At 38.9% G+C, this 13,523-nt stretch overlaps 1 protein-coding gene across 3 annotated transcripts in view; it reads right to left on the bottom strand.

Annotated features, from left to right (window-relative positions):
• Positions 1–13,523, bottom strand: part of LOC124794765 (glutamyl aminopeptidase-like) — a 278,588-nt gene that overhangs the window by 117,322 nt on the left and 147,743 nt on the right. For 2 of the 3 annotated variants that reach the window (XM_047258385.1, XM_047258387.1), the window contains one exon: positions 8,970–9,190. In XM_047258385.1, the coding sequence (XP_047114341.1) occupies positions 8,970–9,190 (221 nt within the window). The remainder of the gene's footprint in view (positions 1–8,969; positions 9,191–13,523) is intronic. The other variant, XM_047258386.1, reaches the window with a different exon arrangement.

Below are 13,523 nucleotides of genomic sequence, written 5' to 3'. Positions count from 1 at the left end.
TGATTATGTTGCATGTTGCCATTTGCTTGCGATACATCTATGTATTTCCTAAAATTAAGTACTGTCATTGACTCATTTCAGAATAAAACTCTTTAATATGATTTGCTCGAATTGTTGTCTAGCGCTCTGAGAAAGCATGTTTCCTAGACACCCCATATTTGATGACTAGGCAGGATACAACACGTGCACATGCCTTTGTACTCTACAGCTTTGAAGAATTCCTCTGAAAGCTAGCAACATTCTCAGTGCTTATCGACTATTCAGTCACTTGTTGCCTTAACTACTCAAAACAATTAACACTAACAGATTACAATGTAATGCTTTTCAATATTGTACACAGTAATGTCCAAATACTTTTGCTGCATTCCCACAACAATACACTGATGGCTGTCTATAAGAAATCATGTCAAGTTAAAGCAGTCACGTTATGACAACGTGCTGGAAAACAGTTCTGAATAACCTATCAGTGAAATAGTTTCTTGTTAGGATGAAGAGAGAGACTTCTACGAGTCATATGAATTGTTCTACTCAACATGAACTGTTGTAGTGATTCACACAGGTGATCTCGATCACTGTCCTTACAACTCTGACCTACTGCCAGTGCATCATCTTCAACTTACTGAAGAAGGCAGTTTGCAATTGTTCCATTACTCAGTGTATCAACATCAAGTTTTCAGATTTCTGCTGTTTCGAAAGTGATATCCTGGTGTGTCCGTGAAGTTAATATTTGACTAAGCTCGGTGATAAAACTGAAAGGTAGAGGTAGTGTGTAAAGGTCCTGACCACAGTGAATCAATTCAGCTGCATACACAATAAATTATATCTGTGGGAGCTTCTGGTACTTGACTGAAATTCAGTACTTGAAGTTTTTAGTAATAACTACTAGAGACAAGATAAGGTACTGAACAAAGAGAAACTGAGAGAACACAGAGACTTAAAACCTAGAATTAACATGAGACATGTAACACAGAGAAAAAGTAATAGAAGGAAGATGGCACAACTGTAAATGTGGAAAGGATGTCATAAGTTATAGAACTGTTCCAACAATATACTGCATATCTAAATAGCTCAACAGAAACTTTTGCATTGCCTGCCTACCTGTTAATTTGGAAAAGCGTAGATACAATGTGAGCAGGGTATGAAAAAAGTCTGTGGGAAACACATAAATAAATACTGTCCAATAGAAACAAAATTAAGCCAGTCTGTTCAAAAATCAACACCTGTGAAATCAACTGCTTGGTAAAATTCAATATAATGTGGTTCTATCCTGTGGGTTGTAACATTCTTGCATCTTCTTTGGTATGCTGTCCACAAGGTAGTGGAGACATTGCTGCTCAAGTCTATGCTATTCTTTGAATGTCGTTCTCCTGAGACCACCCAGTGTGTGACAGTTTCAACTGTCCAAAGCATGCCTGATCACGTTCCTGTCAACTGACAATGCAGGTCATTCCATTCATTTGACACCTACCTCCTGGAGGAAGTATTTTACAAGGTGGGTGTGGTGTGTTAATGCATTATTACCTTGAAGGATGAACCCCTGCCAAGAAGTATACAGTAATGTTGCACAATAGACTGTAGGATCTTGTCTCAATACTGCAAAGCCCTCAAATCACACTTGAGAGAGATGAGGAATTGGCAGACTTGAGATGTGCATTTGTATTTGGCCATCTTTACACTATTATAGGACAATCAACAAGCATCAGACACACCCTGCACTCTTCATTGAAGAGAATATGATGCTATTAATCCAGGCTCTATTACTTGTGTTCCCTAACTCACCTTCATGCATCATCGTGGTGAGGTCAGGGTCATACTTTTGTTTGTGATGGATGCCCAGAAGTCAAACAGATCACTTGAAAGGGGTTGTATACTGTTTGGGTTAACACATCCCTACTAGTTGCTGCCAAAATAGCAGGTGCAGTTCTGTTATATTCCATAATTTGTAAATAGTTGTCATCAGCTGATGTTCTTGGCCAAAGGTGACCCTTGCTGATAATCTTCCTTTGCATAAAGTGACAGTATGTGCACAGCTTGCAACAGTACTCTGATAAGAAGAAAGTGCGAAACAGGATTGCTGAAGTGAGTTCAGTGTGCACTCTCTGAGTGATCTAGAGCACAGCAGTATGCATCATTCTAAAAAAATGTTCACAACTATAACTGTAACTCTGACTAGGTTCAAATTATGTGTAAATATACATTTTATTAAGATGAAACACTGCCAATTGTTGGACATCCTCATTCGTGTCTTGCTTGCAAAGGTGATAGAACTGTACAAGGGGTGTTCGATAAGTAATGCAAAATTTTTTTCCTTGGCCAACTTTGGTTGAAAAATGTGGAATATGTTGTGGGGCATTATGGAATACTTCTGCTTCATCCCCTATAATTTCATGAAGTTCAGATATGTGGTGTCACTATGTGTGGCCTTCAAATTGGCATTTGTAACAACGGTGCATTCCAAAGCACAGAGCCATCATTGGGCTTCTTTTGGCAAAAAAACTAGAGCACACAGATATTCATAGATGCCTGCAGAATGTCTACATAGATCTGGCAGTGAAGAAAAGTACGGTGAATCATTTGGCGAGTAATCTGATCACTGCAGTAAAGTCACACAAACCTTACTGATCTCCCTTGTGCCAGCTGGCCACACACGGCAGTGACTCCTGCAATGCTGGAACGTACAGACACTCTCATTTGATGTTATCAACAAATCACAATGAAACACCTCACTACCCAAATGGACATCTCTGTTGGCAATGCTGACACACTTGTCTACCAGTTAGGGTATTTAAAGGTGTGTGCCTACTGAGTTCTTCACCACCTAGCAGAAGACCGTAATGAGCAACAAAGGACCATCTGTGCAAAATAACTTGTGTGTTAAGAGGCTGATGAAGATTTTTTTTTTTTTTTTTTTTTTTGCCAAACATTGTTACAGGTGATGAAACATGGGTTCATTACTTTGAACTGGAAACAAAATGATGATCCATGGAGTGGTGCCACACCACTTCTCGTCTGAAGGGAAAGATCAAAGTTGCATGAAGGGGTTATTCTGTTTGATGTTCTGCCTGATAGTGCAACGACCAATTCTGAAGTGTATTGCACTATACTCACAAAACTGAAGAAATGATTTCAGTAAGTTTGCCGCAGCAACAGTGCAAATGAAATCCTCTTTCTTGATGTCAATGCTAGACCTCTCACAATTCTGTGCATCTGAGAGCAGCTCACAAAATTTCACTGGACTATTCTTCCTCATCCACCATACAGCCCAGTTTCGCACCTTCCAACTTCCATCTGTTTGGCACAATGAAGGATACCCTCCACAAGGAACAATATGTAGATGATGGGGAGGTTATCAATGCAGCAAGACTTTGGCTCTGACATTGACCAGTAGAGCGGTACCACACAGGCATACAGGGCCTCCCAGAAAGGTGGCCTAAGGCAGTCACCATGAATGGAGATTATGCTGAAAAATAGGTTTTTGTAGTCAGCAGAGAGCAAAATAATATGGTGTATTTGTTATCCTGAATAAAACCAGCTTGCTTAAAGGGAAAAAAAAGCAAATGTGTTGCATTAGTTTCTGAATGCCCCTTGTGTATACATGTTTCACTTTAATCTTGCCAAAGAGGGAAATTCCCCTCGGCACTGATGTTGTAAATAAAGAAGATGGGAGACCATTAACAGTGACAATCCTGACAATCTAGTCTACTGGCAAGGCATAATTTTTCAAATGGCCAATAATGCAAACCATAAACAGCTGCGAGGCAGAAGGAAATGAGGGAAATGGCTGCTTTATCAATTCCCTCACCTGCCACAGGCATTCTTCTGGCCAGCCTACTGTACACAAGCTGCTGCAACCTGTTTGTTTTGAGACACAGTGCATCCTACTGCATGCAGGTTTACTTTTTCTTCTGTTACACAGCTAGCTGTCTGTCACAATTTCCAATGGTCGAAATACACTGCTCAAAACAATTAGAGGGACAATAATTTGATCGAGTGTACCATAAACACAGACCATGATTAAGATAAATACTATTGCTCTTAGTCTTCTGACATGTTTTATTAATGTGGACAAACCTCTAGAATACATTTGAAAGCAGTATTCAACTGTATCATGTTATATCTAAGAGTGAAGTGGATGTGCAGTGTCTCACACTGCAGTCTAGTGAGTAAGTTTTCATCAGTCAACATGAAGCCTCTGAGTGAGGCAGAAAGTGTTCAAGTAATGTCATTACTGCAGGAAGGATGAACTATTCGTGCAGTGTCTATAGGTCTTGAAGTGGTTTCACCTATTGTTGGGACTGCTTTGAAATCATTTTGTGAAACTAGTACATAGGAGATGAGTAAGAAAAATAATGAGACTCATTTTTTATCCACGAAAGTTTCTATTTTTTTCAAACAACAATATGGTTACCTTCAAAGTAGTCCCCTTAGGCAATTATACACTAGCAGAGTCATTGATCCAGGCTTGGGAGCAGCACTGAAAGGCTTCGACTGACAGGCTCTCTAACATGTCATTCACATTCTCTTCAGTGTTCTCCAGAATCCTAAATTATGTCCTTCTAAAACACATCTCAATTTTGGCAAAAGAAAAAAACCACAAGGGCTCAGATCAAGTGAATTGGGGGGGGGGGGGGGGGGAGAGGGGGGGGGAGGCTGTGTAACAACAGGAATGCTGTTTTGAGATAAAAAATTCTGTGATGGAAGTGGTCGAGTGATGTGGGGTGTTGTCATGATGGAGCATCCAACTTGTCAGCAATGTCCGGTCTTGCTCGATTCATCCTTTTCCTGAGCATTTCAAAAAACGAGCCGCAAATCATCCTTATTGTTAAACATCGGTCTGATCTCAAGAGTATGCACACATTTGGCACTCATCTGTTTTTGAAGCTGAAGGTTCATGTTCATTGTGTTCTTGGCCTTCCAAAAATGATTTGTCCAAGCAAAAAAAACTTGTCCTCTTGATAGGGAATGTTCCCCCACTGGCCTGTTTCAACTTTTCAAAGGTCACAATCACAGATTTCCCAAGTTGAACACATTAACTTGATTGCATAATGTTGCTCTAAATTCCACTCTTCCATTTTTGTAACACACAATAAAAACACAGCTTCACTGATGACACTCAAAAATCATTTGATGGCTGTATGGAGCTGAAACTCTGACTGAGCATCTGCGATGAACACACTGGTCTAAAAAAGCAGAACAACACAGCACTGCCAGATCTCCTGCAGTGTTGTCAGTCTCATTATTTTTCTCATACACAAGGGAGCCAGGGCAAAGGAGAAAACAAAAAATTGGCCAGAGATGACTGATATGTGGTTAATTATTCTCTCTACCAGCGCACAAAATGGTATAAGAGCAACGACTGGTTCAGTGTCAATGACCAAACAACACGCAACAGACTATGAGAGGAAGGTTTAAGACCAAGAACAACTCATCATGGCCCTCGATTAACTGCTTGGAACATGAGAGACTGACTTTTATTTGCTGAGGAACAAAGACCCTGGGAGTTGTATCACTGGTGGGATGTATTGTTTATAGATGAGTCCCATTTTTATCTAACACAGTGCAATGGATGTTCACATGTATAATGTCATTGTGGTAAATGTTATAATGAAGCAGCAGTCCGGGAAATGGACAGATCTAGCTGTGGCACAGTAATGGTGTGTGGTGGCAGCACAACTAATGGTCAACTGGACTTCCAGATACTCAGACATTCAATTATTAGATAGGCCTCCTCTGAGTCCTGACCTCAGTCCTATTCAGCTTATATGTGATATGCTGGAAAGACAGGCCCATCTTGCAGCATTTCAGACTCTGTAAGGTGCAAGCAAGTAACAGTGCAAGAGGTCCTTATTAAGGAGTGGGAAAAAATTGCACAAGAAAATATTTGCAGATCCATCAGGAATATGCCTCAAAGATATGTGGCAGTAATGGAGAGCCTTCCGGATACTGAAATGTTTCTTTTTGTGCCCTTATGTGCCTGAAGTGGAGGAGTTCGACTTTGCTTTATGACACTGTGTTGAATTTATGGCAACAGCACCAACATCTGTGATGAGAAGATTAGATTAGCAATGTAGGAAAAAACAGATTGCTACTTACCATAAAGAAGACGCGTCAATTTGCAGACATGTACGATTAAGAGGTACTCACTTGTAGCTTTTGGCCACAGTCTTTAAGTAAACACACACACACACACACACACACACACACACACACACACACACACACACACACACACACACAGAGAGCGTGCGCCCGCCAACTCCAGCATCTCGGTTGGAACACATCATCATGTGGGATGGAAGCAGCAATCTGGAAAGGGTGGAGAGAGGGAAGGGATAGTAGTGTATGGGTGGCAGGAGAGACAAACACTGTCTGATGGGACTATACTCCAACAGGTTCAGCACCAGGAGGTTGCATTCCACGTGATATTGCATTCCGGCCCGCGATGCTGGAGTTGGTGATTGTGTGTGCCTGAGGTGTGCTTGCTTTTTGTGTGTGTGTGTGTGTGTGTGTGTGTGTGTGTGTGTGTGTGTGTGTGTGTTTAAAAAAGGCTGCGGCTGAAAGCTACACGAGTGTGTTTTAATCGTGCCGGTCTGAAACTTGACATGTCTTCTTTATGGTAATAAGCACTCTATCTTTTCCTACATTGTTGATATTCCTACCTGGAGTTTCTATTTTTTGGAGATTAGATTAGATGTATTTTTCATTCGAAATGATCCATGGTGAGGATATCCCTGGGGATGTGGAACATAGCAGAAAACAAGAGTACACAAATAATATTTACATAATAAGAACAGATACGCTAATGAATCTTCCACAGACTTCAAATGAAATTGACTTCACAGATGAGGTAAAAAAGGTAAATAAATAATAATAATAAATAAATAATATTTAACAGCATTTATTTACAATGATCACATTACTGCACAAAATTTGTACAGAATTCAGATTGTATGCAATATTCACATTATGTGATATTATTAATAACATATATGTATCAATCGATCCTGCTTAGAAATTCATCAATGGTGTAGAAAGAGCTGGCCATCAGTAAATCCTTTGACTCTCCTGAAACTGAACTTTATTATTAATTGAACTTTTTATGGTTGCTGGCAGGCATGTTCTGAAAACGGGTATTGCTGAACACTGGTCATCTTTCTGGACCAAAGTGACTTTAAATCTTTGTGTAAGTTATTTCTAGTACTGAATCCATGCACTGAGGTGTTGGTCTGAAAAATATATTTTTTTATTGACAAATATCATTAAGGAATAAATATATTGGGAAGCAGTAGTATTTCCAGTTTCTTAAACAGCCCTCTGCAGGATGTTCTTGAGTTCACACCACAGATAATTCATATTGCACATTTTTGGGGTAAAAAAACTGTAGCTTGGATTGATGAGTTAACCCAGAAAAATAGACCCGTGTGACATTGAGGAATGAAAAAGTCAGCATAGTATGCTAGCTTCTTAATTTTATATCATCTAAGTCTGACAACAGTCACATAGCAAATACAGATTTGTTTAGGCACTTCAGCAGTTTTGCAGTATGCAACTCCCAGTAAAATTTATTATCCAGCTGTAATCCCAAGAATTTAACAGTGTCAAATTCTTGTATCTAGTTGTCACCATATTTTAGGCATTTCTTTCAAGTTCTGTATTGCATATATCATATTTTTTCAAAGTTTAGTGACACAATCAACTAGGAACCATTTATTAATGTCCTTAAACATTTCATTAGCTGACCTTCCCAAGGCTATACTTGATATAATATTTATTGCAATGTTTGTATCATCTGCTAACAAACCAAACTTGGCATCTGGTAATGTTACTGATAAAAGGTCACTGATATACACAAGCAAAAGTAAGAGCCTTAAGTTGGAACCTTGGGGGACACCACATGTTACTTGTTTCCAGTTGGATAATACCTGATAGCTTAATAATGTCTCTTTCCTATTGATATTCTTTGTTTTCTGTCGGAGATATACGATTTGGACCATTCTGCAGCATTTCCTGTAACATCATCATACTCTAATTTACTTAAAAGGATATTGTAAAATCCAGGATACAATGTAACAATACAAAGAGAAGGATAGTTACAGCCAGAGATTATGGTTGTGTGTGTGTGTGTGTGTGTGTGTGTGTGTGTGTGGGGGGGGGGGGGGGGGGAGGGTTCTGATGAAGGCCTCTTTGGCAGAAAGCTTTGACAGTCTTTTGTTGTGTCTATCTGCAACTTAGTATCTCCACTATATGGTGAGTAGCAACTATCCTTCTCATAATATTGTCAAATTCAGTGTAATCTGGGTTTAGTTTCAGGGGAAAACGGTTTTCAAAAAAGTTAAAAAGATTACTTTGAGCAGTTAGCATTGGGAAAGAGGCTTTCAATTAAAAACACACACACACACACACACACACAATGCAAGCCCTGATGACAGTTCAACAACTTTTTTTAGTAGTTTATAAATAAATCACGAAGTCTAAATAACACCACAGAAATGTGTAATACAGATGTATCTTGCACAGCTCCATCATGGAAAGACACACATCAATGATACAGTAAACTAGCATAATAGCAGGAAAATGATATTATTAACAGAAAAGTGAACAAAAAGCTGCTGAAACATGCAAGAGTTACTATATGTTATGAGGTTGCGACTATATGCTTGACAGAATCATAATCAATTATGCACACAATGTAAAAAGTGAATGCATAATTTAGTGTAAGCTATTGAGCCTGGAGAAAGATGGTAGTGGGTGGAAATACAGAGAAACATAAAGTGTGTGAACCGAAAAAGGCACTAGTGTATCAATTTTAGATATATATTATACTGATCTGATAAAGCTAAAGGATTACATAACGAATACAATCTATAATATTCACTACAATTACTCTTAAATGTAGAAATCAGATGAAATTAGTATGTTTAATAAATATGGTGGTAACAGTTTTAGTTTGTTGGGAATGATGTACTTGCTTTCTCTCGCCATCCTTGGTGACATAGCTGCTGAGGTAGAAACCTTCAAGCTCACGAGAAAGACGTGATGTGAACCTGAGGCTGAGTGTATAATTAACTTTTTTTCGGAACTTATCCCTGGCTTCAAGGTATATTTGCTGACCGGCTGGATACTCCAGCAGACGGGAAATTGCCATACGATGATTACGTCCACTGGAGTGAATGCTCTGTAACACAATCAGCTGGTGCACAAAGCACCATAATACTCTGTAGCAGCAGGGCAAAAGATTATACTAAAGTTGAAGCAGAAAATAATTTATTTCTATTAGAAGTCATGATGCTGTCTACTATTTTAAGTGGAAAATATAACAGGCAGTACAATATGGAAGTCAACATACACATACAGCAGTCATAACAAATACACAAAATATGCAACCAAAGGACACCTGTTGGCAAATATATTCATCTGCATATGCATTTGAAGTAGCAGTGACATCAATGGTAAAAATAAATGTTACTGTAAAATACTTCTTTTTCATTTTTGAGGCAGACAAAACAGATTGCATAAATACTACTACAATGCTGTACAAATTAACACTGTCCTCACGTTGTTGTTGTGGTCTTCAGTCCAGAGACTTGTTTGATGCAGTTCTCCATGCTACTCTATCCTGTGCAGACCTCTTCATCTCCAAATAACTGCTACAAATTACATCCTTCTGAATCTGCTTAGCGTATTCATCTTTTGGTCTCCCTCTATGACTTTTACTCTTCACGCTTCCCTCCAGTTCTAAATTGGTGATTCCTTGATGCCTCAGAACATGTCCTAACAACTGATCCCTTCTTCTAGTCAAGTTGTGCCACAAATTCCTCTTTACCCAAGTTCTCTTCAGTACCTCCTCATCAGTTGCATAATCTACCCATCTAATCCTCAGCATTCTTCTGTAGCACAATATTTTGGAAACTTCTATTCTCCTCTTGTCTAAACTGTTTATTGTCTGTGTTTCACTTCCATACATGGCTACACTCCATACAAATACTTTCAGAAAAGACTTACAGACACTTAAATCTAGACTCAATGTTAATAAATTTCTTTTTGTCAGAAATGCTTTCCTTGCCATAGCCAGTCTACTTTTTATATTCTCTCTACTCTGATCATCATCAGTTGTTGTGCTCCCCAAATAACAAAACTTAATTACTACTTTACATGTCTCATTTCCTAATCTAATACGCTCAGTATCATCTGATTTAATTTGACTACATTCCATTATCCTTGATTTGCTTCTGTTGATGTTTACCTAATATCCTCCTTTCAAGTCATTGTCAATTCCGTTCAGCTGCCCTATCAGGTCCTTTACTGCCTCGGCAAACCTCAAAGTTTTTATTTCTTCTCCATGGATTTTAATTCCTACTCCAAATTTTTCTTTGTTTCCTTTACTGTTTGCTCAATATACAGATTGAATAACATTGGGGATAGGCTACAACCCTGTCTCACTCCCTTCTCAACCACTGCTTCCCTTTCATGTCCCCCAACTCTTATGACTGTCATTTGGTTTCAATACAAAACCTTTTACTCCATGTATTTAACCCCAGCCACTTTCAGAATCTGAAAGAGAGTATTCCAGTAAACATTGTCAAAAGTTTTCTCTAAGTCTACAAATGATAGAAACATAGGTTTGCCTTTACTTAACCTATCTTCTAAGTTAAGTTGTACGGTCACTACTGCCTGGTGTGTTCCAACATTTCTATGGATTTCATACTGATCTTCCTCGAGGTCAGCTTCTACCAATTTTTCCATTTGTCTGCAAAGAATTCATGTTAGTATTTTGCAATCATCACTTACTAAACTGATAGTTCGGTAATTTTTACACCTGTCAAAACCTGCTTTTTTGTGATGGGAATTACTGTATTCTTCTTGAAGTCTGAGGGTATTTTGCCTGTCTCATACATCTTGCTCATCAGATGGGAGAGTTCTGTCATGGCTGACTTTCCCAAGGCTATCAGTAGTTCAAATGGAATGCTGTCAACTTTTTTTTTACTTTGGTCTTTCAGTGCTCTGTCAAATTCTTCACGCAGTACCTTATCTCCCATTTCATCTTCATCTACATCCTCTTCAATCTCCACAATATTGCCCTCCAGTACATCATCCTTGTATAAATCCTCTATACTCCTTCCACCTTTTTGCTTTCCCATTTTTTCTTGTTTTCCATCTGAGCTCTTGATATTCATACAGGTGGTTCTCTTTTCTTCAAAAGTCTCTTTAATTTCCTGTAGGTAGTATCTATCTTACCCCAGTGATATATGCTTCTACATCCTCACATTTGTTCTCTAGCCATCCCCTCTTAGCCATTTTACACTTCCTGTCGATCTGATTTTTGAGATGTTTGTATTCCTTTTAGCTTTCTTCATTTACTGCATTTTTATATTTTCTCCTTTTACCAATTAAATTAAATTACCCAAGAAATTTTACTAGCCCTCTTCTTTTTACCTACTTGATCCTCTTCTGCCTTTACTATTTCATCCGCCAAAGCTACCCATTCTTCTTCTACTGTATTTCTTTCCCCCATTATTCTCAATCGTTCCCTAATACTCAAAACAGCCTCTGGTTCTTTCGGTTTATCCAGGTCCCATCTTCTTAAATTCCAACCTTTTTGCAGTTTCTTCAGTTTCAATCAACAATTCATAATTGCGGTCAGAGTCCACACCTGCCTCTAAAAAGTCTCACAGTTTAAAACCTGGTTCCTAAACTTCTGTCTTGCCACTATACAATCTTAAACCTTCCAGTGTCTCCAGGCCTCTCCCATGTATACAATCTTCTTTCAAGATTCATAAACCAAGTGTTAGCTATGATTTAGTTACGATAAAGTTATTCTCTGTGTAAAATTCTACCAGGCTGCTTCCCCTTTCGTTCCTTACCCCCAATTCCCACTTCGTATTCACCTACTACTTTTCCTTCTCTTCTTTTTCCTACAACTGTATTCCAGGCCCACATTACTACTAAATTTTTGTCTCCCTTAACTATCTGAATAATTTCTTTTATCACATCATACATTTCTTCACTCTCTTCATCATATGCGGAGCTAGTTGGCATATGAACTTTTACTACTGTGGTAGGCGAGGGCTTCATGTCTATCTCTGCTACAATAATGTGTTCACTATGCTGTTCATAGCAGCTTATCCATGTTCCCATTTTTTATTCATTATTAAACCCACTCCTGCATTACCATTATATGATTTTGTATTTATAACCCTGTATTCACCTGACCAGAAGTCTTGTTCCTCCTGCCACTGAACTTCACTAATTGGCACTATAACTTTAACATATCTATTTTGCCTTTTTAAATTTTCTAACCTACTGCCTGATTAAGAGATCTGACATCCCACACTCCGATCCACAGAATGCCAGTTTTGTTGCTCCTGATAACGACATCCTCCTGAGTAGTTCCCGTCTGGAGATCCAAATGGGAGACTATTTTTCCCCCGGAATATTTTACCCAAGAGGATACCATCATCATATGACCATACAGTAAAGCTGCAGGCCCTCAGGAAAAATTACAGCTGTAGTTCCCCCTTGCATTCAGCCGTTCACAGTACCAGCACAGCAAGGCCGATTTGGTTGATGTCACAAGGCCAGATCAGTCAATCATCCAAACTGTTGCCCCTGCAACTACTGAAAAGGCTGCTGCCACCCTTCAAGAACGACATGTTTGTCTGTCCTCTCAACAGATACCTATGTTGCAGTTCTACCAACTGTATGGCTATCTGTATCGCTGAAGCACACAAGCCTCCCCACCAACGGCAAGGTCCATGGCTCATGGGGGGAGGGGGGTCCTCACATTATCTACACCAATAATATGAATGTGATTACAGTATTTCCTAAATTCTCCCATTTGTTCACCGAGTTTTAATTAAACAAATATTGCGCTTATCAGTGCAATTTCAAATTTCCTCTCTCTTATGAAACAAAGAAACTAGCTGCTGACTATATGGTCTTTTGTTACACTCATTTAGCTTCTCTGTCACTACATTAGTAATGCTATTGACCTTGAGTATTACTCCAGCAGAGACTACACAATATTTACTTTTAACTTGGTTTTAAAGCTTACATAAAACTAACAGCAATTTTTAATGGAAAGGGGTAAAGGTAATTGCTCACCATACAGTTGAGGCATTGAGCTATCAACAAGCACATCAATACAGAGCTTGAATATGCAACCCCTCCCCCTCCAAACACACTTACTAATAACTCGGCATCTCATTTATACAGTGACTTATTACTTATATTCCTTCAACAGAGACTGGTTTGGAACAGCTCTCCGTATAGTCTATCAAGTGCAAGTATTTTCATCTCTACATTGCTACTACAATCTATGTCCACAGTAACATACTTATTGTATTCAAGCATTTGTCCAATTTTTACCCCCCCCCCCCCCCCCAATCAACACTCACTCACTCTCTCTCTCTCTCTCTCTCTCTCTCTCTCTCTCTCTCACACACACACACACACACACACACACAAAAAATAATTTTTCTCCCACTCCCCTCTTATGGTAGGGTTTTTCAATACTTTTTTCCCTT

The sequence above is a fragment of the Schistocerca piceifrons genome, chromosome 4 (assembly GCF_021461385.2).
Source record: "Schistocerca piceifrons isolate TAMUIC-IGC-003096 chromosome 4, iqSchPice1.1, whole genome shotgun sequence".
Lineage (NCBI taxonomy): Eukaryota > Metazoa > Arthropoda > Insecta > Orthoptera > Acrididae > Schistocerca > Schistocerca piceifrons.
This window is presented reverse-complemented; position numbering and strand designations above follow the sequence as displayed.